At 41.2% G+C, this 23,485-nt stretch overlaps 3 protein-coding genes across 4 annotated transcripts; all 3 read left to right on the forward strand.

Annotated features, from left to right (window-relative positions):
* Positions 1-6,120, forward strand: LOC110537763 (E3 ubiquitin-protein ligase RNF14). 2 transcript variants are annotated; one of them, XM_021624135.3, is made up of 8 exons: positions 1-224; positions 767-925; positions 1,037-1,167; positions 1,862-2,386; positions 2,466-2,694; positions 2,861-3,033; positions 3,144-3,274; positions 4,902-6,120. In XM_021624135.3, the coding sequence occupies exons 2-8, from the start codon at positions 775-777 to the stop codon at positions 4,960-4,962; spliced, it is 1,401 nt and encodes a 466-aa protein (XP_021479810.1). In that variant the 5' UTR covers positions 1-224; positions 767-774; the 3' UTR covers positions 4,963-6,120. The 2 variants fall into 2 exon arrangements, with proteins under 2 accessions (XP_021479810.1, XP_090048884.1); XM_090192758.1 differs by having other exon boundaries at positions 88-224; positions 767-871.
* Positions 6,121-7,275: 1,155 nt separating this feature from the next.
* Positions 7,276-14,720, forward strand: endou2 (endonuclease, polyU-specific 2). Its single transcript, XM_021624136.3, has 7 exons — positions 7,276-7,437; positions 7,912-8,072; positions 8,615-8,735; positions 12,325-12,446; positions 12,693-12,805; positions 14,069-14,222; positions 14,425-14,720. The coding sequence occupies exons 1-7, from the start codon at positions 7,299-7,301 to the stop codon at positions 14,686-14,688; spliced, it is 1,074 nt and encodes a 357-aa protein (XP_021479811.2). The 5' UTR covers positions 7,276-7,298; the 3' UTR covers positions 14,689-14,720.
* A 298-nt stretch (positions 14,721-15,018) lies between these two features.
* Positions 15,019-23,192, forward strand: LOC110537765 (NEDD4 family-interacting protein 1-like). The gene is made up of 7 exons (XM_021624137.3): positions 15,019-15,225; positions 19,661-19,748; positions 20,031-20,161; positions 21,000-21,087; positions 21,301-21,425; positions 21,714-21,780; positions 22,419-23,192. The coding sequence occupies exons 1-7, from the start codon at positions 15,196-15,198 to the stop codon at positions 22,520-22,522; spliced, it is 633 nt and encodes a 210-aa protein (XP_021479812.2). The 5' UTR covers positions 15,019-15,195; the 3' UTR covers positions 22,523-23,192.
* The last annotated feature ends 293 nt before the right edge of the window (positions 23,193-23,485 follow it).

The following is a 23,485-nucleotide window of genomic DNA, read 5'->3' on the forward strand; positions in this document are numbered from 1 at the left end:
AAAAAAATTCCTCAGTGGTCATCCAAAAACGGGGGTTCCTCTAGATAACACAGCCACAAAGACAATTATTGTAAACATTTATGAAAACAAAAATGTTAGCAGTGTGGTTAAGGTTTGGTTTAAAATGTAAGAAGATAAATTGTAGAAATAGGCGGAGTTTATGACTTTGTGGCTGTGTTAACTAGTGAAAACCAATACGTAATTTGTGGTGGCTGAAGTAAAAGGTAAATAACACAACATGATCTAAGAAAATGATAGCTAGTTGTGATAGTCGTTTTATATATCTCGGCCAGTGACTGATTAGTCATGATAGATAGATAGCTTATTATTAAAGAGGCACTTAGCTAAAGTTAGCTAACGTTACGTTAACGTCGTCAGCCCTTGAGATCAGGGCCTAGCTAGATTTGTTACATAGTCACTTTAGACTATGGTTCTCTAGTTGAAACCATATAACGTTAGCTAGGTAACTGTTAGATAGCTAACGTTAGACGACTCTAATCAGCCTGCTAGCTAGCTAACTTACCTAATACCCATGCATTATTATTAGGATGATGCTGCTCTATCCTGAAACGTTGTAAGAGCTAGTTTATTTAACCTTGTTACCTCTCACTTTATCTTTAATGCTGTGTTAATTTGCTGGTGCTATACTTCTCTGTATTATTGAAGCAATACTTAGCTAATACACTACACTGCCAATACACTACCAATCAAAATGAGATTGGCTATCACGCAGAGCCTCACAAGTTTTACTATTGTTGCCGCACAGGAATGTAAATGTCGGAGGACCAGGAAGCCCAGGAGGATGAGTTGCTTGCTCTAGCGAGTATTTACGATGAAGAGGAGTTTCACAGAGCCAAATCTGCACAGGGCGGTGAGATACAACTATGCCTTGAACTTCCTCCTAGTTTCAAGTTGATAGTCGATGGTAAGGCTGTTTACCTTCCTCTCCATTAATACTGAGTGTCCCTTTAAAATGAATCAACTGTCAATCAGCATTAAAACCTGAACAATCAAATGTGTTGTATGTTTCTGGCAGGAAACAAGCAGACCGAATATGACATATCTTTCCTACCTCCTCTGGTGCTTAACTTTGAACTTCCTGCTGACTACCCTTCTTCCTCATCTCCGGTCTATACACTAAGTTCCAAATGGCTGTCAAGGGACCAGGTGAGGTAGACCCATCAACATGACAAGAAATCACATAACATGTTTCAACAATATTCCCCTTGTCCTCTAGCTTGGAAACCCAACTTTGAATTTCATTGAATTCTACGTTGGGCATAAATGAGCGTTTTGAATAAGGAAAGATGTCCCTCACATGACCTCTACAAGCCAGAATGTTGAATCTAATTATATTTTAACTTACTTTACCTGTTGTCTGAGCGGTTGGTCCTGTTGAAGGTAGTAAAGTCAGACATTCTATCCTCAGGGAAAGTATGATTACATCAACTTTTCAAGGCGATGGTAGTACATTCAGGTTTCTATTATGTGAAGCATGCGCACAAGATGAAAATACATGCACGAGATGCATGCATACTTGCCAAACTCGTGTACGTATTTACATGCTTCTATGCATGCTTCAGGTGATAAATATCGGAAAGCACTACCAGTGCTTTGAAAAGTTAATATAATTATACTTTCCTGTGGATATATTCTCACATTCCTACCTGCAAAAGGACCAACCGCACGGACAACAGGTAAAGTAAGTTAAAATCAAATTTTATTCAACATTCTGGTTTGTAGACGTCGTGAGAGGAAACCTTCCTGATCCAAACTCTCACTCATGCCCGATGTAGAATTCAACGAAATTCAACGTTGGGTCTACAGGCTCCTCACCAACCCTTCTCTTTCTCCCCCTCAGATGACTTCTCTATGCAAGCGCCTGGATGGGCTGTGGGAGGAGAACCAGGGCTGTGTTGTTCTCTTCACATGGATCCAGTTCCTTAAGGAGGAGGCCTTTGCCTTCCTCGACGTCAAGTCTCCCCTGGAGGTGGTCAAGGGGGGCAACGCTCCGGTGGAATGGAAGAGGAGTGAGGCTGGTGTGAAGCGGGCGGGTAGTCTAACCGGGGAGAAGGATAAACTGGAGCCCCTGCTGGAGCTGGACCCCCGTGCTGTCCTGGTGGTTGACCCCCGTACTGATATCCTACCTCAGCTCCTGGACTTTGATGAAGCTCAGCGGCAGAAGGTGTTTGACGCCAAGGCGTTCTGCTGTGGTATCTGCTTCATGGAGAAGCTGGGCTCGGGCTGCCTGTGCTTTAAGGAATGCCAGCATGTGTACTGCAAGACCTGCATGACGGAATACTTCCAGATTCAGATCCGCGACGGCAACGTTCAGTGCCTTAACTGCCCCGAGCCCAAGTGCACCTCCTTGGCTACACCCTCACAGGTAACTTTGACTCTTGTGACATTAATGAGCTCTTGTGACAATCTTATGAGCACTGACTAATGCACTGCCCCTTTTACAGGTCAAGCTCCTTGTCGGGGAGGAGTTGTTTGCGCGTTATGACCGCCTTCTGCTTCAGTCCAGCCTGGATCTGATGGCTGACGTGGTGTACTGCCCTCGCCAGTCCTGCTGCCAGGCTGTGATGGTGGAGCCAGACACCACCATGGGCATTTGCCCTGCCTGCCAGTACGCCTTCTGCACCCTCTGCAAACGGGGATACCACGGCCTGTCCCACTGCAAGGTCACAGCAGGTAAAGGAAATAGTTTACATTATATTTCATAGTTTATATAGTATATTACCTTACAAGTAATTAGTTATATGCTGTGCACAGTCTATACACTAAAGATGATCAATCAAAATGTAGGTTAGAGTAATGGTTATGGTATTGAGAGTGGTCTCTACCTCCTGCCTTGTAGATGAGCTGCGAGGCCTGCGGGATGAGTATATATCTGCCAGTGCTGAGGGGAAGAAGTTCATGGAGCAGCGCTTTGGGAAGCGGGTCATCCAGCGTGCTGTGGAGGAATCCTTCAGCAGGGATTGGCTTAATGAGAACTGTAAAGGCTGCCCTCGCTGTGGCACTAATATACAGGTATGTTGCTCTCCGCACTACACAGCTTTATAACTAGTTAGTATGCATATGTTTTGCTGCTCCTACATGATTTTGATCTATCATCTTCTCTGTTCTGTCTTTATGTGTAGAAGGTTGATGGCTGCAACAAGATGACTTGCACCTCGTGTAAGCAGTACTTCTGCTGGCTGTGTCTGGGCCAGCTCACACGTGTCAACCCCTACAGCCACTTCAACAACCCCTCCTCGCCTTGCTTCAACCAGTCAGTGGCTTTGCTATGTCTGACAATTGGCTCTGTGTCCTTTTGAGGTGTAGGATACATAAGGATTATGCACAAAGGGGGGAATTCAGACACGAGTTACATATGCATCAATTTAAATTTCACTTTTCTCTCTATGCATATTCTGAACTTGAATTTAAGCATGGGGAAATTACCAGTGCCAGCAAGGTAAGCGTTTAGGGTGGAGATCAAAGAAACAGGTGTGGCAGAGGTGTGTCTACAGATGCATCCTATTCTAACCTGGACTTAATTCCCTAATATTTCCACCACTTTTTTATGCACGAGGAAACGGTGAATACAGTTGAGTTAACCTGCCGGTTCCAAGTGGAAAAAGCATCTACTTAATTTTTTCCAATACACAGTTCCATGATCAGTGCAGGCAACTAGGGTATTTTTGAAAATACTATTCTACATATTATAATTATATTGTAGGCAACACTACTTCCAACGTTACCACTGATGAACTTAATGTGTCAATTTTCAGAATGAATCAAACCACCTTTTTTTTGTTCATGTGGAAAAGGAGTGGCGCAGCGCCCTAAGGCACTGCATTGCAGTCCTTGAGGCGTCACTACAGACCCGGGTTCGATCCCAGGCTGTATCACAACTGGCTGTGATCGGGAGTCACATTTGGCCCAGCGTCGTCCGGGTTAGGGGAGGGTTTGGCTGGGGGGGGGGGCTTTACTTGGCTCATCGAACTCTAGTGACTCCAAATCCATGTGTATATATTTTTTATTTAACTAGGCATGTCAGTTAAGAACAAATTCTTATTTACAATGACTGCCTTCCCCCGTGCCAAACACGGACGACGCTGGGGCAGGTAGCCTAGTGGTTAGAGCATTGGACCAGTAACCGAAAGCTTGCTGGATCGAATCCCTGAGCTGACAGTTAACCCACTGTTCCCCGGGCGCCGAAGACATGGATGTCGATTATGGCAGCCCCCTGCAAATCTCTTATTCAGAGGGGTTGGGTTAAGTGCGGAAGACACATTTCAGTTGAATACATTCAGCTGTACAACTGACTAGGTATCCCCTTTTCTCTTTCCAATTGTGCGCCACCCTATGGGACTGCCTATCACGGCAGAATGTGATACAGCCTGGAATCGAACCAGGGACTGTTGTGACGCCTTAGACCGCTGCGCCACTCTGGAGCACTTATGTAATATTTTGTTTTGTTTTTAAATCTATCCATGGGTTCTGAAACGGAGAGCCATGAAAACATATGCACATTTGTATCTTTGTATATTCTGACCGCGTTCCCCATACATTCAAGTCTTGGGCCAATCAAATTAAATGAACACCGTATTTAAAGGGATTGCTTTAGATAAATGAACAGAAACTAATTGAACAAAAACTCACTGATCAAATTGTGTTTTCTGGGGTTGAATTAAATGTATTTAGTGTGCGCAAGGGAACCACGCCCGCAAACCTCGTTATGCACCTCCATAAGGTCATTCTAAATACCAACTACTGAAGTGCGTACGAAAGGCGTACATTTCCAAAGTCTGAATCGGCCCCATAGAATGTCTATCTAACCTTTTTTTTATTGGCTTCTTAATTAATGAGTAAAAATGACAAATTTCTTGTGTTTCTTTGTTGTTATTTTATAGGCTGTTCCAGGGTGTGGATATTGATGAAGATGATGCCTTTTGGAGTGATGAAGAGGACTGATGTGCAATACCTCCCATGCGTGCTTCATTTGTATGCACTTTAACCGCCCATGGATTTAGCCAATACAATTTCTCACCATCATTGATCAGGCATTTACTTACCCAAAATACATCAGTCATTTCTGATGGTTGAATGGCTAGCGGAGAGCAATTCCAGTTAGAAGTAGGCACATTACCTTACTCCAAACAGCAGTCAAATACTCAGGGCCAGTATTTTTCTGAAAGAATACTTGTGAAGAGAGTGTGAGCGAGTGTACCAAAAACGAATGGGTTACAGTGTGTTTAGATGATTTGAACAGATAATGTTGGTATGTTTTATCAATCTCGATATGAAAAGGAAATTCAGGGATCCGGGGGTGAAATCTTTCAATCAAGAACAGAGGACAACATTTTGGGATAATGTTTGTACAATTTAATGTCTGTCCTTTAGAACCACTTTAATCATGAGTTAACTCTCTGTATACCCGGATACCATCCAAACCATGAGCTCACAGCTTGATGTAAAAAAAAAAAAAAGGGTGAATAAAGCTTTGCCAAATGTGACATTCATCCAATGGCCATCAAGACATGATTTTTAGACACACTATTGTCCTTTTTTGTATGTTTTTGTTCCTTTTTCACCAAAAGGTACACTTTATTTATCATGTAACATGATTTGTTTGAATGGGACACACTCAGGAGGAGGCTGGTGGGAGGGGTTATAGGATTATGGGCTCATTGTAATGGCTGGAATGGAATTAATACAACATGGGTTGATACATGGTTTCCATATGTTTGATACAATTCCATTTACTCCATTCCAGCTATTACAATGTGCCCGTCCTCCTATTGCTCCTCCCGCCAGCCTCCTCTGACGCACACTGTTGATTAGGTTAAATATGGCATTGTTTCAGTACAAAAGATATGTCTGTAACCACCCTGGCATTTGCTAGTTACTACCTACTCACATTATGATCTTCATTGAAACTTTTCAGAAAGTGAGGCTAATTTGGAAATGGACATCAATGTAAATCACATTCAAAATACATGTCCTGCTCTTAAAGCAGTTATATTGTGCTTTCACTTTTATCTGTTAATGTTGAAGGGGGACAGTCCTTTGATATTTGCAGTAGTCCTGAATTTAAAAAGTGTTGTAATAACCATAAACATACATAAATAACCCTTTGGTTTTAGTGTTCATTCCCATGTTGGGGGTTTTAGGACATTCTTCATGTATTCCTTTTCTCAATACATGTTATATGAAGTTACTCAGAAATGTACTCCCTTGTTTATTTTGTCACACTGTATTAAGAGTGAACATGTGTTAACAGAATCACTTCCATTCCTATACTTGCAAAAGTGCTTGTACCTTGATACCGCTGCATGCAATTATAGTTCCTTATATCTTGTCCCATAGTCGCACTCATCTGCTGGTAGAAATTCTGCCTTTTGGCATTGTTTTAATCAAAGTACTTACTCTTTTTAGTTATATTGCCTCCCTTGTAAGTTCACTGTTGGCTTTGCTGAAAAGCTGACTGCTGAATTAGTGATGAGATGAGACCCATCCGAAGGACGCAACCTTTCCAACGAGAACATACAATGCCTTTTCCTTCCACAAGAGTGTGCAAGGGCTGTGCTGTCATTGTCTTTAACACAGAAGGCATTGCTGAGTCAAACAGGTGGCAGAGGAAACCAAGAATGATTGTTGGTCCAAAATTACTGAACTAACATGAGGTGTTAGACATGTTGCTGATTATGGTTACATTCTGAAATCAAATGTTCTGACTTCGATTAAATCCTGATCACTTAATCAGCCTTTATTTTATTGAAGTCAACCTTCGATTTTAGAATGCAAACATATTTTAATTTCCTGTCATGAGTTTAACAGATGTGTATTAAAACATGTTTTGGATTTATGCCACTCATCTACAAAATGTTTGAGAATTGAGAGCATTGTTGTAACTGTTTGTCATGATCTTACAGACACAGACTACAATGTAACTGTTGTCTTTGATTCAACTGGCCCCTTTAATCTGTCCTTCAGCAGGAACACAGCTTCCCTGGTCTCCATGCCTATCAAGGGACCTTATTTATTACACGCAATAGTTGATCTTATTTATACACACTATTACCATGTGTTTCCACCTGGGAAGGGGACAGGGTGATGGAGGGACAGGACACAGAGGCAGGAGAATAACAAAACAGTACTAAAGAAACAAAGAGAGTCCATGTTGTAGCAAGTGATTCAAAAGCCATCAGTACAACACAGTTTAATCCCTTTGCCTAAAGTTGCTGACAGTGGATAACCCTTTAAAATGGCCCCTGTCATGCCTCGTGGTATAGGAGCGCCCCCCCAGCATGTTAGTAAAGATTTGTGCTTTCAAACGGGCCAGTTCCACACGCACAAATTCGGCCACAGGACTGAATCCCCTTAGCTGCCCCAAACCCACAGACCACTTCTCTTTATACGCCGGTGAGCAGGCCAAAGCTGAACAAGGTCAGTAATATATGATGAGTAGCTTGCGTCGATGGCGAGATACTGATTAGATGATAGTGCCAATCAAAACCTGAATGTTGAACTAAAACTGTTGATGTAATAATTTTAGCTTGAAATTGGCTCTTTTTTTGGTGTGTTGATTATCAGTTCACTGAATGATTCAGTGATAACATGTCTGGAAATGTATTATTTAGTTCATTGTCATACACTTAATCTGTTTACCTTGATGAACACAGAATTATTTTTCTCCGTTATAACTTGATTGACCACTAAATGTGTTTGTTCAATTTTATGGAGGGTATACAAAAAAATATATGATATTTACCACACTTAGTAGGCCTATGTGTAATTCATACATTGAGAAGATGTATAATGTACAAATGTTGGAATGCAGGATTGACAACACCATTCAGAGTTGTATAGCAACGTAAGCATAGGACTCACTGCACATGATGTGATATTTCTTCACACCAGAGGAACCTGACCAAGTCAGCTGTAGCCTGCAGAGTAAAGAGGGACCAACCAGTCACATCATGATTGAAGCTGACCGAGAGCTATCAACCATGGTGCAGGATATATGGGATAAAGATGTCAACAGACTGAAACCAGGGACAGACTACCGGATCTCTCTGCAGGTAGCAAAACTGAAAACGATCCAAATGGCACTACAGTATGTGGATGTTTTAAAAAATATATATATACACATCATTCCCGTGACAAATTGTACAGAGGCGTTTTACTCCAAATTAACTAATGGATGTTTTTGCACAACATCCTGAGGCCACAAGCATTGTTTGATGAGAAAGGTCAGAGCACATTGAACAAATCTAGACCTCTAAAGTGCTCTAGAGTGTTGCTCTGTGGTGTCTTTCTGAAGGACACAATAGCATGTTAGACACTGTGCCACAGACAGAGAGCTGCCACAGACAGACAGAGAGAGAGAATGCAAGTCAAGTGAAAACATGCTGCTGTTGTTAGAATTTCCTGGCTCTCATAAACAAAACACCGGAGTTGCAGCTTTATAGGGCTCTGGGTCATGTTTCTTTTCCATCAAGGGGTTACCATGTAAAAAAAATAAAAATAATATTTATTCCTGGATCATTGGTGGGAGTGCTTAGACATTTGGAATACTGTATGTAACTGATTTGCTCTTACTCCTCTGATGTGCTTTGTGCAGGGGAAAGCTGGGCCTGTGAATGCTAACATGAATGATGAAATGAGTGATGACAATGATGGAGCCGGATATCCTCTGTTCTCATTTGTCGATGAACGCATTTTCAAAAAGGAGTCTTTCTTAGGTAAGGGCCTGACGTGTGAGGGTTAGAGCTTTGGGATCAACTTTTGCCTTCAACCATGCAGTTTCCTGTGTCTTATCATTATTTTCCTTTGGAAATTCTGCCATATTTGCAATGTATACATAAGCAGAGAGTAGCAGGAGCTCGAGTATAATTGAACAAAGTGGCAATTTTAGCATAAAAATCTTGGTGAAGCAAACTCAACATTTTTTTTAATGCATGCCAGCAAAGCCACAACACTAACAATACATTAATTGCACTATAACAGTGACAAGCGGTGCCCACAAACTGTTAGGGCCTACATAAAGCTGTCCCAACAGCAGAGCTTTCTTTCCAACATCAAGGAGTCCTTACCACTGCTACACCTGGCTATCGGCATAGCCTTGTCTGGCAGCGAAACAGTTAGTTTAGCTCATCGTTCCCTTATGCCACAACCCACATTTGTTTAAGCAAGTCAGCCATATCAGCTGTGTTTTTAAAAAATGCAGTAAGCATTTCTTTTAAACACAGCTGATATGGCTGACTTGCTTAAACAAATGTGGGTTGTGGCATAAGAGAACGATGAGCGGATAAGAGGCAATCTGTAATTTCGATTAAGACATTGATGAGTGAGCTAAGACGGACTTAATCAACATAAATAATTGTTCAACAATTTTGAAATGTAAACGACAGATTTCAGAACATGGGCTATTCTTACAGTATTCTCCCTGTACACCAAGTCAGAACCATAGGATAAATAAAGGGGGCATATAAGCAAACAATGAAAGCTCTTACAATATTCAGTTATGATATTTCTCTAAAACAGGCTATAGACTACACGTGCAGCACCAAGTCAGAACAGTAGGCTAAGTTATGAGGGGGAAAGGGACAAAATTATTAGGGTGAGGCACATGGGCCACTAACAGCTTACTACACAACATACACCTAGTATTACTTTCTTAGCTACAATATACAGTGGGGCAAAAAAGTATTTAGTCAGCCACCAATTGTGAAAGTTTTCCCACTTAAAAAGATGAGAGAGGCCTGTCATTTTCATCATAGGTACACTTCAACTATGACAGACAAAATGAGAAGAAAAAGAAGAAAAAATCCAGAAAATCACATTGTAGGATTTTTTATGAATTTATTTGCAAATCATGGTGGAAAATAAGTATTTGGTCAATAACAAAAGTTTATCTCAATACTTATATATATATATATATGTTCTTCTTATATGTTCTTGTATCTTATATATGTTATATACCCTTTGTTGGCAATGACAGAGGTCAAACGTTTTCTGTAAGTCTTCACAAGGTTTTCACACACTGTTGCTGGTATTTTGGCCCATTCCTCCATGCAGATCCCCTCTAGAGCAGTGATGTTTTGGGGCTGTTGCTGGGCAACACGGACTTTCAACTCCCTCCAAAGATTTTCTATGGGGTTGAGATCTGGAGACTGGCTAGGCCAGTCTAGTTTTTTCAGAGTTTCCACTTGTCTTGAACTCACTGAAGTCCGATATTTCTGAGTTTCCAGTTGTTTTGGACGCGGTAGAAGTCACCTGGATTAACAGCATGGCCACTGTATTCAACCTTTTCTGGCCCATGGTGTTGCATGTGAATGTTTATCATTTTAAGCTTGGAAAAGAGACCCTTAAACCCAGACTTGGACCACAAACTTTCTCCACTGAATAGAAGGCTAGTGATTGCTTTGCAACGCTTGCAGTTAGCCACCGATTCCTTCCAAAACACTCAATGTTGGATTTGCGATTTCTGACTTGTTGTATAATGTTTATTTGCAATGGCCGATGAGCACCGATACGATATATCTATAATTTCTCTTTATATGACAAGGATTGAAGAATTTGCCAGTACATTGTCAACTTGATTCATGATGATGACTGCTTGTCTAGCTTGCTAGCTAAGATTTTGAAAGTATGATGTTGACATGATCAGTCCAATCAAAGCTACCGGTAGATATAACGTGAGCTGACATCATTTTATCTGATGCCAATGGCCTTAAGCCTTCTTGGATGCCAATGGCCTTAAGCCTTCTAATGTAAATCTATGCAGCACATAAGGGGCTTGAATTTTCGAGCTCTCCCCTGTAGATTTTTGCAGTGATGCCAATTATGGTGTAACTAGAGAACATTACCAACCTCTATGGTCTGTATTTTCCGCTGGCTGCCCTACAACCACAGAAAGCACTGAGCTAGGCTCAAACACCTGCATTTTTGATCTGCCTTACTCAAGAAAGCAAAAAAGAGACCATGTTTGTATGCAGCTTTATTAACTCAGTTATGTATTTTTTTATATTGTTTGCAAACTGATATGTGACACGTACTAATGCCAAAATAACATGCAAAACTGGCAACAAAACAGGTGGGGCTCAGCCCTACCTGAATGATGGGTCACCACTGATTGAACATGATACAACAGGATGTGTACTAACTTCAGTGGGAGTGGATAGACAAAACAAACTTGTCCTGTCAGCAAACATGTCCACATTGGCACAATGTAGGCCCAGTGTGGGCTAAAATATTGGCCTCATGTAGGCTGCCCACATTGGGCCGATGTGCCTTTAACCCATAAACTCCACATTGGCCCCAGGGCAGGTGGGCACAAGGGCAGGCCTCACGTCACTTGAAATAAGCCCACCCTTTTGGATCGGCTGCAAGTTACATTGTATCAGGAAGATAACAAAGTTGTTACTGTCATACATATTTTTACCAGAGAAAAATCAGTTTATCTTATGTCATATGCACTTATCTAAGGTTGCGTTTACACAGGTAGTCCAATCCTTATCTTTTTTCCACCAATTAGCCTTTTTACTAATCACAACAGATCTTTTCACATCAGATCTTTTTCTAAGCTGATCTGATTAGTCAGATGACCAATTAGTGAAAGCCACTTCATCACTGGCAGTGTACAATATACATTTTTTGTTGATTTCACACAACAGAACACTTAAACTGGAATAACACTCAGTAATGGTTGCACAAAAATAACTTGTGAACTTATACGTTTATAACTGGAAAAAAATAGAATTAAAAGAAAATTGGCTGTAAAGTTCTGAACCCTCATTGGTTTGAATGGTATCAGCCATTATTATCTTGTATTATTTTTTACTTAACAACATGAAATTGGGTATTTGTACACCACGCCTGCAAATATTCGAATGAGCCCCTACTTCTACATTATGGTGTGGACTTGCCTGTGCTGGGCTTGGTGTAGACTAGCCTGTGCTGGGCTTGGTGTAGGCTAGCCTGTGCTGGGCTTGGTGTAGGCTAGCCCGTGTTGGTCTGGTGTGGGCTTGGTGTGGGCTAGCCCATGTTGGTTATGGTGTGGGGTGGCCCATGTTGGGCTGGTGTCCACTAGTTTGCTGGGTTGGTGTAGGCTAGCCCGTGTCGGGCTGGTTTGGACTTGGTGTGGGCTAGGCCATGTTGGGATTGTTGTGGGCTAGCCCATGTTTGGCTGATTTGGGCTTTGTGTGGGATAGCCCCTGCCCACCTCGCCCAACAAATACCCACATGGGGCCAATGAGGTCATGTTTGCTGGGATCTTACAAGATCAGAACACACGCTACACTCTAAACTAAACTGGATGTCTTCTTCCAGCCTTTATCTCTCTACTGGATAACTATGAAAGTGATACAGGTGAGCCTGAGATTGTAACCCCAGAGGAGGAAGCAGAAAACCACAAGTTTCTGGACTGCATGCTTCGAACGCCCACCATGAAGGTACCAGTTAAAACATATGGTGGAGTGGTCGATAAAAAGAAAACTGTATTTATTTGATCAGATTAAAAGGAACAAAAGTCAAATCACAGATAAATTTGATCAGAAAAAGTTTAATTTTTAATTTTTAAATGTATGTGACATCAACTTACGGGGAGAACCATGGCCAAATTGGAATGTCAACAGCGAAAGGGAGTCAATCAACATCCCATGATTGAAATTGTCTTCATATGTTTCTCTCATTTTTAGATTGCACATAAGTACCTAGTAGAGAAACAGCTCTCCCCAGAGGGATTACCGGAATTCAAGATGCAGCTCTACCGTATCTGGTTTGAGCTGTACGCCAGACGAGGAGCTAGCAAGTGGGTGGAACTCTCCTCTACGTAACTATTACTTTTCAGATGTCAAAATAATTCATCATTATGCTGCTAAATGTTTTCTCCTCCCTGGTTAGGGTTAGGCTCAGTCAATATAAAATCCATTCACAATTAGAGAAAGCTGTATCATCACCTCAGACTCTCTTTTCCTTTGTCTTTATGCCAGTCTATTCAAATGGCAAAGAGTGTGGACGTGCAGCTCAAGATTGGACTCGAGTCTGACTCAAGCCACACATTTGATTATTTGAGACTTGACTTGGCAGGAAAGAACTTGAAACTTGACTTGGAGTTCTCTGCTGCCAATGACTGGAATGAACTACAAAAATCTCTGAAACTGGAAACACTTATCTCCCTCACTAGCTTTAAGCACCAGCTGTCAGAGCAGCTCACAGATTACTGCACCTGTACATAGCCCATCTATAATTTAGCCCAAACAACTACCTCTTTCCCTACTGTATTTATTTATTTTGCTCCTTTGCACCCCATTATTTCTATCTCTACTTTGCACATTCTTCCACTGCAAATCAACCATTCCAGTGTTTTACTCGCTATGTTGTATTTACTTCGCCACCATGGCCTTTTTTGCCTTTACCTCCCTTATCTCACCTCACTTGCTCACATTGTATATAGACGTATTTTTCTACTGTATTATTGATGGTTGTTTGTTTAACTCCATGTGTAACTCAGTGTTGTTGTATGTGGCGAACTGCTTTGCTTTATCTTGGCCAGGTCACAATTGTAAATGAGAACTTTTTCTCAACTTGCCTACCTGGTTAAATAAAGGTTAAATAAAAAAAAATAGTCATTATATCTAGGGGAAAAAATTACCAAATGAAACTAGAGGCTAGAGACTTGGGGAAAAAACACTTGTTACTCGACTCGACTTGATTTGAGATTACTATGCATGATTTGGACTTGATTTGAGTTTACTATGCGTGATTTAAACTGATTTGAGATTACAATGTATGATTTGGACTTGATTTAAGATTACAATGCATGACTTGGACTTGATTTGCACTTAGCTTTGTTTATTCCTCAGGGGAGAAGGAGAGTAGTCTATTATTTTCAGTAGTTAACACTTATACTGTATGTTAACATGCAGATTGTGCTGTAATTTCATCATGTGCACTACCACTCAAGTGGTGGATGAGCTTCCATTAGACCTGCCCCATATCATCCCTTCAGAAAGAGGGTGTAAAATCAGTAGTCTGTGTTCCAGCCTCATGATGTTCTCCCATGTTCCTCCAGGCCAGACTCCTCAGGGTTTGAGCATGTCTTTGTCGGAGAGACCAGAGGAGGCCGCACAGTCATCGGCTTTCATAACTGGATTCAGTTGTATTTGCAAGAAAAGCTGGGACACATTGATTACAAAGGCTACAGTGTGAACGCAAATTCCCCCCAGGTTAGATAAAAAATACTGAAATTATGAATGTATCTTTTGATTATCATGTTGAGTGACTGTGATGAGATGGTAGTTAACATTTCCAGGGCATTTATTTGGAAATTATGTGAGAACTTTCAAACCTATTGAATGACTGTCCCATGGGTGTAGGCCTGTATGTCTTTATTGTTGTCTCTCTCTTCTCTCTTTTATTTAAAACCAGCCTGACGAGAACAAGCATATCCTGGCACTACAGTTCAGTTGGAAGAATGGAATTAAACCCAAAGGCAGCATCTTCGTTGGTGTCAGTCCTGAATTTGAGTTTGCCCTTTATACCCTGTGTTTCCTGGTCTCACCCAATGAGCGTGTCAAAGTGTTCTTCAGTATCTATGAGGTGGATATTGTCTGTCACCACTACAACCAGAAGCATATTGGCACAACTTACCCTGTTCTTGTGAAATATCAAAATGAACCAAAAAAACAATAAAACGAATCAAACAGGACTCAAATACACTCTCACCCAAGTGTCATGAGTATTGTTTTAGTCTTTTTTATTTTTAAATAAAGATACAATACATATTACAAGAATACGTGTTATGTTGCTGTATTCATTATTGCTGAACTAAAAGAACTGGCAGCACAGCATGTCATCTTCAGAGGTAACCTCTATTATTTCACCTTTCAAGTTTTTGAATAGTGGAATACAGTGAGTAGGCTACACATAGTATTGCCACTCTAAGCCAAAATGTACAATAACTGGAATATGGATGGTTATTATTTTACTGTCAATGCCTGTGTTTTTGTGGGGGCAGTGCAGTAAAGAGCGGATGCGTGACCTAGTTTTGGAGTATTGACGTAACAAGCTCGCAGAGAAAGAGGGGAGGGACTTGAGCAGACAGCGTCCCAATAGTTTATGTTTCCGTTATACTTTCTGTATTGAATACATTGACAATCGCTTGTTTAAATTAAAATATTTGAGTCTGTTCATATTAGGATGGCTGAGCCGTGTGCTAGATATCAGCAGGTGAGTAAAAAAGTTTATCGTGTTTGTTTCAGCTAGCACGCATTAGCTAACTGTGGTTTGTTTACTAAGAAACACGGGTAATGGGTTGGATCTAGGCCTCATTGTTTTGTGAAGGCACCATGACTGCAACGTCAGTTTACAAGTTAATATCAACACGTCATGATGCTTTATAGCTAAATTAAAATGGTAGTCATTTCTGTTGGTTAGCAATACATTTGATTTAACATGGTCAATATTTGTAGGTGATGTTTTGACTTGCTAACTACTGTACACACTCGCTCCTCCAACCCTGTCCTTGGAAAGCTACCCTCCTGTAAGTTTTCGCTCCAACTCCAGTTCTAACTAACCTGGTTTATTTTGTCAACCAGTTCATTATTAGAAGCAGGTGTGCTAGATTATGGTTGGAGAGCCCTGCACTAGCTAGCTACTCAATAGGCGATTAACCTCAACTCCACGTTTCTGAGCAGCGACTAGTGTGTGCTGACAGGACTGGAGGGCAGACATCGCATAACAATACGTTTTTATAAAAAACGACTCATTTCGGCACGTAAAAAGAACCCAATATTACACACGTTCTGTGTAATTGCTGGTTAGTGGTTACTCTTTAAGTGCATAAATCCGTAGTTCGTTTATGAGAAAAACTTAATTATATTTGACCTCTGAGCTCAAATCCGCCGACACTAGTCGCCGCTCAACTCAATCATAAATCGTGGTGTTGAGTTTGTCAGCTAGTGTAACAGATGTCCCACGAAGACAAGACTGGTCTCGGCACCAGTCTAACTATGTAATCGTATTTCGTAAGTCTCTTGTGTTGTTTTTAAAGAAATAACTACTCAGCCAGCGACCACAGTTAATTGGTGTTTATTCTGACTGGCTGTAGATTCGTGATTCATGCGTGCATGAAAATATCAGACTGGGTATTTTGTAATCAAACATAACAATGACAAAAATAGTATACAATACATGTAAGTATCTGACGATTGACACAAGGAAGCACATTAGATGTACAGGACAACATTACATTAAGTGTACAAAATATGAAACACCTTCCTAATATTGAGTTGCACCCCTTTTTCCCCTGAGAACTGCTTCAATTCGTTGGGGCATGGACTACAAGGTTTCATAAGCTTTCCACAGGGATGCTGGCCCACGTTGACTCCAATGCTTCCCACAGTTGTCAAGTTGGCTGGATGTCCATTGGGTGGTGGACCAGTCTAAATAAACACAGGAAACTTGAGCGTGATAAACCCAGTAGCGTTTCAGTTCTTGACACGCTCAAACCGGTGCACCTGGCACTTACTGCCATAACCCATTCAAAGGCATTTAAATATTTTGTCTTACCGATTCACCCTCTGAATGGCACATATAGACAATCCATGTCTCAAGACTTAAAAATACTTCTTTAAACTACCTTCTACCCGTCATCTAAACTGATTGAAGTGGATTTAACAAGTAAATCAATAAGGGATCATAGCTTTCACCTGGATTTACATGGTCAGTTATGTTTTGTACACTCAGTCTATGTTGATGGCTGTTGTCGTAACGTTGTATTGATTAATGTGACGACTGCTGCACATCAAATGATTAATGGTTTACAATTACGTGATTCAATTAATTAACCTGGAGCACCATGCAAAAGTTTTGGCTTTATTGGGTTTCTATTTCCCAAATTAACTCAGAGAATATCGAATTTTACAACAGTCGCTAATTAATTAAGTTCCTCTACAGTCTCATTCTGAACGGCATAATCTGTGAATCTACACAAACCCGAGTTCCACTAAATAAGTCCGTACCACACCAATTGAGTTGATTATTTATTTACTAACAAGCTAAAATGATAATGTAAGATACACACAGTCTAGGCTAATGATTAGAACTTAGTATACTGAAACAGGTCCCTAGCAGGCCAACACAATATGACACGTTACACAAAATGGGGATTTCATAAGCGGGAGAAAGAGAGCGAGAGAAAAGCACACTTGTGTACATTTGTCAACTATGCTGATTTTAACCCTAACTTTGCCTCGAACTGCCGCTCTTATGGGTCAGAATATAATGATGTAATTACATGTTGAAGGTCTCCGATGGGGTGTCTCTTCGTGGACCGGGTTCCCGACTTCTCTGATGACCTCACGTCTTCGGGTTACCGGGTGTAGCTCTGTTTGTCCTCACGATGTCAGTGTCCTTTGTCTTAGTGGTCTTTTTCCTCGCACTTGCTCTGAAAAGGGTTCTTCGGAGGACAGCTAATCAGCAGTGTAGATGGTTCCAGCATAGGAATGAAAGCAGTGTAGACACACGATTCCTTGGAGAGTGGTAACTGGGTGGTCCTGCTTGAATTCACCCTCTTAGACACGTAGCATAGATTGTAAAAAGGTTCCTTTGTCTTCTTCAACCTCATGTTGAATTTTGGGTTTACAACTAATTCGAACCTTGGCTGCAGCCCGTGGTCACTTACATGGAACCCAAACGTGTGCGCCATCGTCCATACATTTATTTTGTCCCCCCACAGCAAACGCGATCACGACACGCAGGTTAAAATATCAAAACTAACTCTGAACCAATTACATTAATTTGGGGACAGGTTGAAAAGCATTCAACATTTATGGCAAGCTAGCTAGCTTGCTGTTGCTAGCTAATTTGTCCTGGGATATAAACATTGAGCTGTTATTTTACATGAAATGCACAAGGTCGTCAATTCCGAAAATTAATCCACACAAACGGTCAACTGAATCTAGTCATCCTCCTTCCAGGCTTTTTCTTCTCTGGACTTTATATTGCGATTGGCAACTTTCATAAATTAGGTGCATTACTGCCACCGACCTCGTTCGTCTTACCGTCACCCACGTGAGTATAACCAATGAGGAAATGGCACGTGGGTACCTGCTTCTATAAACCAATGGAGGAGATGGGAGAGGCAGGACTTGCAGCGCGATCAGCATCACAAAAAGAACTGACTTCTATTCTAGCCCTTGGCAATGCAGACGCTCGTTGGCGCACACAATAATTTAATAATATAGATTTCTAAATTTATTTTGCAACGCTCGCACACGACGCAAGCAGTGTAGTCAGGGTATTAGTCTGCTATGTTAATTCTTAACTCACATGTTTTATACCCTTGGGTCAGAAATGGTCATTTCCACCTCTAGGCAAGTTCTCTGGGCGTAACTAGTTACGAGGCACGGTCTGGATTTTACTCAGATCCAATTTAGACAACTAACGTCACATTTCGTCTTTACAAAAACATTCTCTTTGATCTGGACATTTTCCACACAACGTACAGTATGCAAACATCAAGTACATAGTGTGAACTCTTCAAGTTACAACGTTTTCATTATAACGTCGTCATTTAACTTTTAATAACATAACAAAAACGACATTAATTTTCATGTTTCATCTATCGTCACTACTACCGTTTTGGTTGACGAAAAATATTGTCCCAAAGTCCATTTATTTTGTGTTACTGTTCAGAGGTAGATTCTCCATAGGCCCATCATACATTCCATCCCTCCATACTGACAGGACAGAAGGGATTTTGTCTGCTGCCTTAAGATTTACAATGGGCGGGAGTTGTCATAACCCCCCACCATCATACCTTCCGATCTCTTCCCCGCTGGTGGGTGTGAGAGATATCTCAGTAGGATTATGGTACACGGTAACCAGACCCGAACAGGCCAGTCATGACACTGTAGATCCGTGATTCATCTGTTAGCATGGAAATAACTGAATTAGCAGGGGCCAATGCGATTGTTACAATTTAAAGCATGCTAGCTCGCTCTTACAGCAATAACATACAAAAGCACATCCCAGGTAGCCCCCCAATATCTAATAGGTACTGTGCACTCACCATATATACTGAACAAAAATATAAACGCAATAATTTAAAAATAATCTTTCAATTGAAATACATTTAAATCTAATCTATGGACTGGGAATGCAGATATGCATCTGTTGGTCACAGATAAAATGAATGGTCCTGGGCTTCCCGGGTGGCGCAGTGGTTACTGGGCCACCAGAGACTGGGTTCGCGCCCAGGCTCTGTCGTGACCGGGAGGCCACTATCTTTGGCTGAATCCTAGCGTGACCCTGTAAGAGGGAAAATGCCATCTCAACGTCGACCTTGTGCAGCGGGCGACCGTCCTATCTCATCTGAACATTGGCCTTCATTTTCAGTTAATTTCCTGACGATTCTACATGCTGAATCGCCATCGTTCATTGACACCCAGCAGGGGATATATTGCGCACGGCCGGTGTTTGTTAGGATGTGTCTTGTCCATAAGTCTGCTATAATATGGAGTTGCCTGACCCTGTAGCTTAGCTAGCTTGTTTTCCTTAGGCTACTTCTCAATAGTGCTTGGACTGATTTCTTCTCTACGTCATGTTGACGTTGTCACGGTCATCTAGGCCTAACCAGTGTATTGACTCCTCCCCCATGCAGCTGCCCAATGAAGAGGAGCCAGAGGAGGCTCTCCAGGTGGCAGCTGATGCCCCACCCCCTTACAGCAGCATTGCAGAAGAAAATGCAGGTAAAAGCACAATACACACACACACACATCACAGTGCAGCACTATGGTTTGGCCTGGGAATCCATGTCCTTACCTTTACTCCAAGAGACATTGGACATTACACAGTCTAGAACTAGACTATGACCATCAAGTATCTTTGTTAGGACACAGAGGAGATTTCCCCTTCTAGCGTTAGGTTTACCTGTGCTGTTACAGCAATTAGCCCACCATGAGGGGATAGATATCACTGAAGTGTAACACAGCAGCTTATGCTCTGCAATTTCACTTATTTATCTCTCTTAGCTTATTTTGACTACAAAGAAAATGGGGGTTTCTCCAATCCACCATCATACAACGTGGCCACAACGCTCCCTTCCTATGACGAGGCGGAGAGAACCAAGGCTGAAGCCCTTGTTCCCTTGGTGGCTGGAAGGGTGAGTGTCCCACCGTTACAAACTCCACGTAATCCTCCCGTGTGGTTTTGCCAGACTATTTTATATATATATTTATGTTTTAAAGGTGTGGCTGATCTCCCATCCAACCTCACTTCTGTTTTGTGTACTGTTTACATTTAGAGCTGGAGGTAGGCTAGTTTCTGAATATAACATCATGAACCCCATTGCAACTAATTGCATATAATATCAAAGCTAACCTGTTTAACTATGGTTGTGTGTGTGTAGATATACTGTACTCAGTATAGTGTATTGAAATGGTGAGTCATACATTGTCGGCAGACACCCTAATAATCACTGTCAGATATTGAGACGGCTCATCTATGCCCTCTAGTGGGAAATGTTTTGCCATACCTTGTCATCCCATTTAAATGACTGGTCTGTGTTTCTTTGCCACACACTGCTTGCCTTGCGTACAGCACAGGGAACAACTGGGGACTTTTGATGATGTACTAACTTGCTGTGCACTGGAGGTACAGTAATGGGGTGGAAGTGTGTGGAATGGAATAGTACCGTTAGGCAAAGATGTCGCAGTCATTTGCAGAGACCTGTCTGTCGACCTGTAGCGTATTAGTGGCGCATTTCCTGATAGCACATCAAATGTTATTCTTTCAACTAAATTGAAGCAGCTTTCCAGCTAAATGCCTTCTCCATCCACGACATTAGAGAAATGTAAAGCAACGGGTCAATGAAGAGAAGGGGTTGTGCTTTGTAGCGGGAGTGTTTCCTTTCTTGGTTGATATAGCCTTTTTTAATGGGATTTCCATCATAAAAGGACTTGGTAATGATCTCTACCGTATGTTTATCTCTATCTCTGCAGGATGAAGACTTTGTAGCCAGGGACGACTTTGAGGATGCAGACCAGCTGCGGATAGGGAACGATGGCATTTTCATGTTGACCTTTTTTAGTAAGTCACATCTTGAAGTAAGATCTTCTCCTTGGTTGGGATGGGGGTTGGTACACTACACAACAGCGAAATGAAGAACAGTCATGTAATGTATTTATTTCCCGATACAGGTATTTGATGGATCTGTGATGTGATCGTAGAATGTTATATTGTGAGGAGAAAGCCCATCCTAGTAGACCATATAGCCTCTTTCCCTCTCTTCCTCCACTTTAGTGGCATTCCTTTTCAACTGGATCGGCTTCTTCCTGTCCTTCTGTCTGACCACGTCGGCAGCAGGCCGCTACGGGGCCATCTCTGGCTTCGGCCTGTCACTCATCAAGTGGATCCTCATTGTCCGGGTAAGATTTCCCTACCAACCCTCCCTGAGATGTAAAGGTGGTAGACAAAGGTTTCCCTGATATTTATATACAACAAATAAATACTTTATTAGAATAAGATTTTGGTCAGAGTAGATTGTGGTTCCTTAACATAAGCATCTAGTGGCAGGGATCTGATGGCAAAGCATCAGATCATGATCATGGTTTCCCTCTTCCAGAGCCCAAGATCAATCACATTCATGGTTACTATGACCAGTCCACTTATCTTTTATGTTTGTGTGATTATTATTTATTTATTTTTCTCCCCAGTTCTCCACCTATTTCCCTGGGTACTTTGATGGGCAGTACTGGCTGTGGTGGGTGTTCCTGGTATTGGGTAAGTACAACCAGTTCTGTCTTTCTCATTTGTAGTACTAGACATGTAAATACAGAAACATTGTAGCATTGGTGTAAAGGTCAATGGATAGTATGCATAAATCCAATACATTATGACAATGACCCTTATAGAAGAGTTAAAGCTGCAATATGTAACTTTTTGGGAGACTCAACCAAATTCGCATAGAAATGTGTGTTATAGAGGCGTCATTCTCATTGAAAGCAAGTCAAAGAAGCGGCATATGTGTTCTATGTGCACTTTCTATGCTTCTCGTTCTTAAGTTTTGTTTTTGCGTCTTTTACTTTTCAGTTTTGTACACCAGCTTCGAACAGCTAAAAATACAATATTTTTGGTTCTTGAGAATATATTTCAGTGGTTTAGACTGTACAATGGTTCTCTACATTGGCTGTGGTGGGTTTGTCACGAACTGAAATTAGGCGAACTATTCGAACCGGGAAATGGCAGAGCGATTTCGGCATAGTGCACCTTTAAACACACACTATCTTGTTTGTGCTGCTGGGAGTTGGGAAGTACTAACCCAGAAAACATGATTGAAAAAGAAAAATAACTACTGTTAAATCCTGCTAAAATAACAGTGACCCTTATTGCCCCAATCTACTGTATTCTCTGTCCTCCAGGATTCTTGCTCTTCCTCAGAGGATTCATCAACTACGCCAAGATCCGTAAAATGGCAGACTCCTTTTCTAGTCTCCCGCGAACCAGAGTCCTTTTCATCTACTAAAAAGGGAAATCTGAACTCTTCTTTAGAAAAGTTCGCTATCTGGCCTCAACTCCATCACGAAAAACAGAGAGGAAACACCTCTTGTTTTGCTGCTGATAAATTGGACAAAATGTAAATGTCTTGATGTAAACTAGTGGATGTTGACAATTCTGTAACTATTCAATCATTAGTGGTTTATTTCAAGTGCTGTTTGGAATCAAGTCTGTGACGTATAAATAATGGTTAGACTAACCTGTACCCCCCCGCACATTGCCTCGGTACCGGTACCCCCTGTATATATCCTCAGTATAGTTATTTTATTGTTTTATTTTTGTATTATTATTTTTTTTACTTTAGTTTATTTAGTAAATATTTTCTTAACTGCGTTAAGGGCTTGTAAGTAAGCATTTCACGGTACGGTCGACACCTGTTGTATTTGGCGCATGTGACAAATAAAATTTGATTTATATCATTTGTATTATCTGTTTAACAATGGCATGTACTGTTCCTGTTAAACAATAGGGGGCAGTCTTTGTCTTTTTCTCTGTCCTCTTTCAAAGTGTTTGATATGGAGACCGCTCGGCTCTATGCTGACCCTGTGGAACTACCCATAGAGTTATGTCTGTGAATAGGAGCATTGAGTGAAATCTATTGATGTATATGATAATGAAATTAAAGTTAGTCTTTTCAAGATGTAGCCTTCAATGTGGAGAAAACAGAATGATTTTGTATTCAAGCTTAATTTTTACTCTGGAAATCCTAGTGGTGGAGGAATGCACTGGAATCTTGTAGCTAGGGGTTTGTGAGAATCCCAGGCAAATTGGCTAAGATAACCGTTCATTTACACTGAACAAAAATATCTAAAAGCATCATACATTTTTTTTGTGAGTTACAGTTTGTGTAAGTAAATCAGTCAATTGAAATATATTCGTTAGACCCTAATCTATGGAATTCACATGACTCGGAATACAGATATGCATCTGT

Source organism: Oncorhynchus mykiss, chromosome 12 (assembly GCF_057628025.1).
Source record: "Oncorhynchus mykiss isolate SJ-2025 chromosome 12, ASM5762802v1, whole genome shotgun sequence".
In the NCBI taxonomy this organism is placed as follows: Eukaryota; Metazoa; Chordata; class Actinopteri; order Salmoniformes; family Salmonidae; genus Oncorhynchus; species Oncorhynchus mykiss.